A 217-nucleotide genomic window follows, 5' to 3' on the forward strand; every position below is an offset into this window, starting at 1 on the left:
AACCAAGGCGGCAAATACCCTTGTCATTCTTCAGCACAGGCTGCTTAGCTGGAGGAACAGGGGCCTCAGGGGAGGCCACAGCTGCTCGGGGAGAGAGGTCCACCAGGATGGGCTGCACCGGCAGCTCGGCAGCGGGCAGCTCTGGGGGGATCAGAGGCGGCAGGTCGTCGTCGTCGTCGTCAGCGCTGACAGGGGCTGAGGCCTTCGAGGGGGGTTT

The 217-nt window shown here is 65.4% G+C and overlaps 1 protein-coding gene across 1 annotated transcript in view; it reads right to left on the reverse strand.

The window, feature by feature from the left end:
• LOC104160303 (nascent polypeptide-associated complex subunit alpha) overlaps window positions 1-141 on the reverse strand; it is a gene marked incomplete at its 5' end in the record, with an annotated part of 3,613 nt that extends 3,472 nt beyond the window's left edge. Inside the window, one exon of the mRNA XM_009698397.1 lies at window positions 19-141. Coding sequence (XP_009696699.1) covers window positions 19-141 — 123 coding nt within the window. The remainder of the gene's footprint in view (window positions 1-18) is intronic.
• Window positions 142-217: the final 76 nt, after the last annotated feature.

The sequence above is a fragment of the Cariama cristata genome, unplaced genomic scaffold (genome assembly GCF_000690535.1).
Source record: "Cariama cristata isolate BGI_N322 unplaced genomic scaffold, ASM69053v1 scaffold34614, whole genome shotgun sequence".
NCBI classification, from domain to species: Eukaryota; Metazoa; Chordata; class Aves; order Cariamiformes; family Cariamidae; genus Cariama; species Cariama cristata.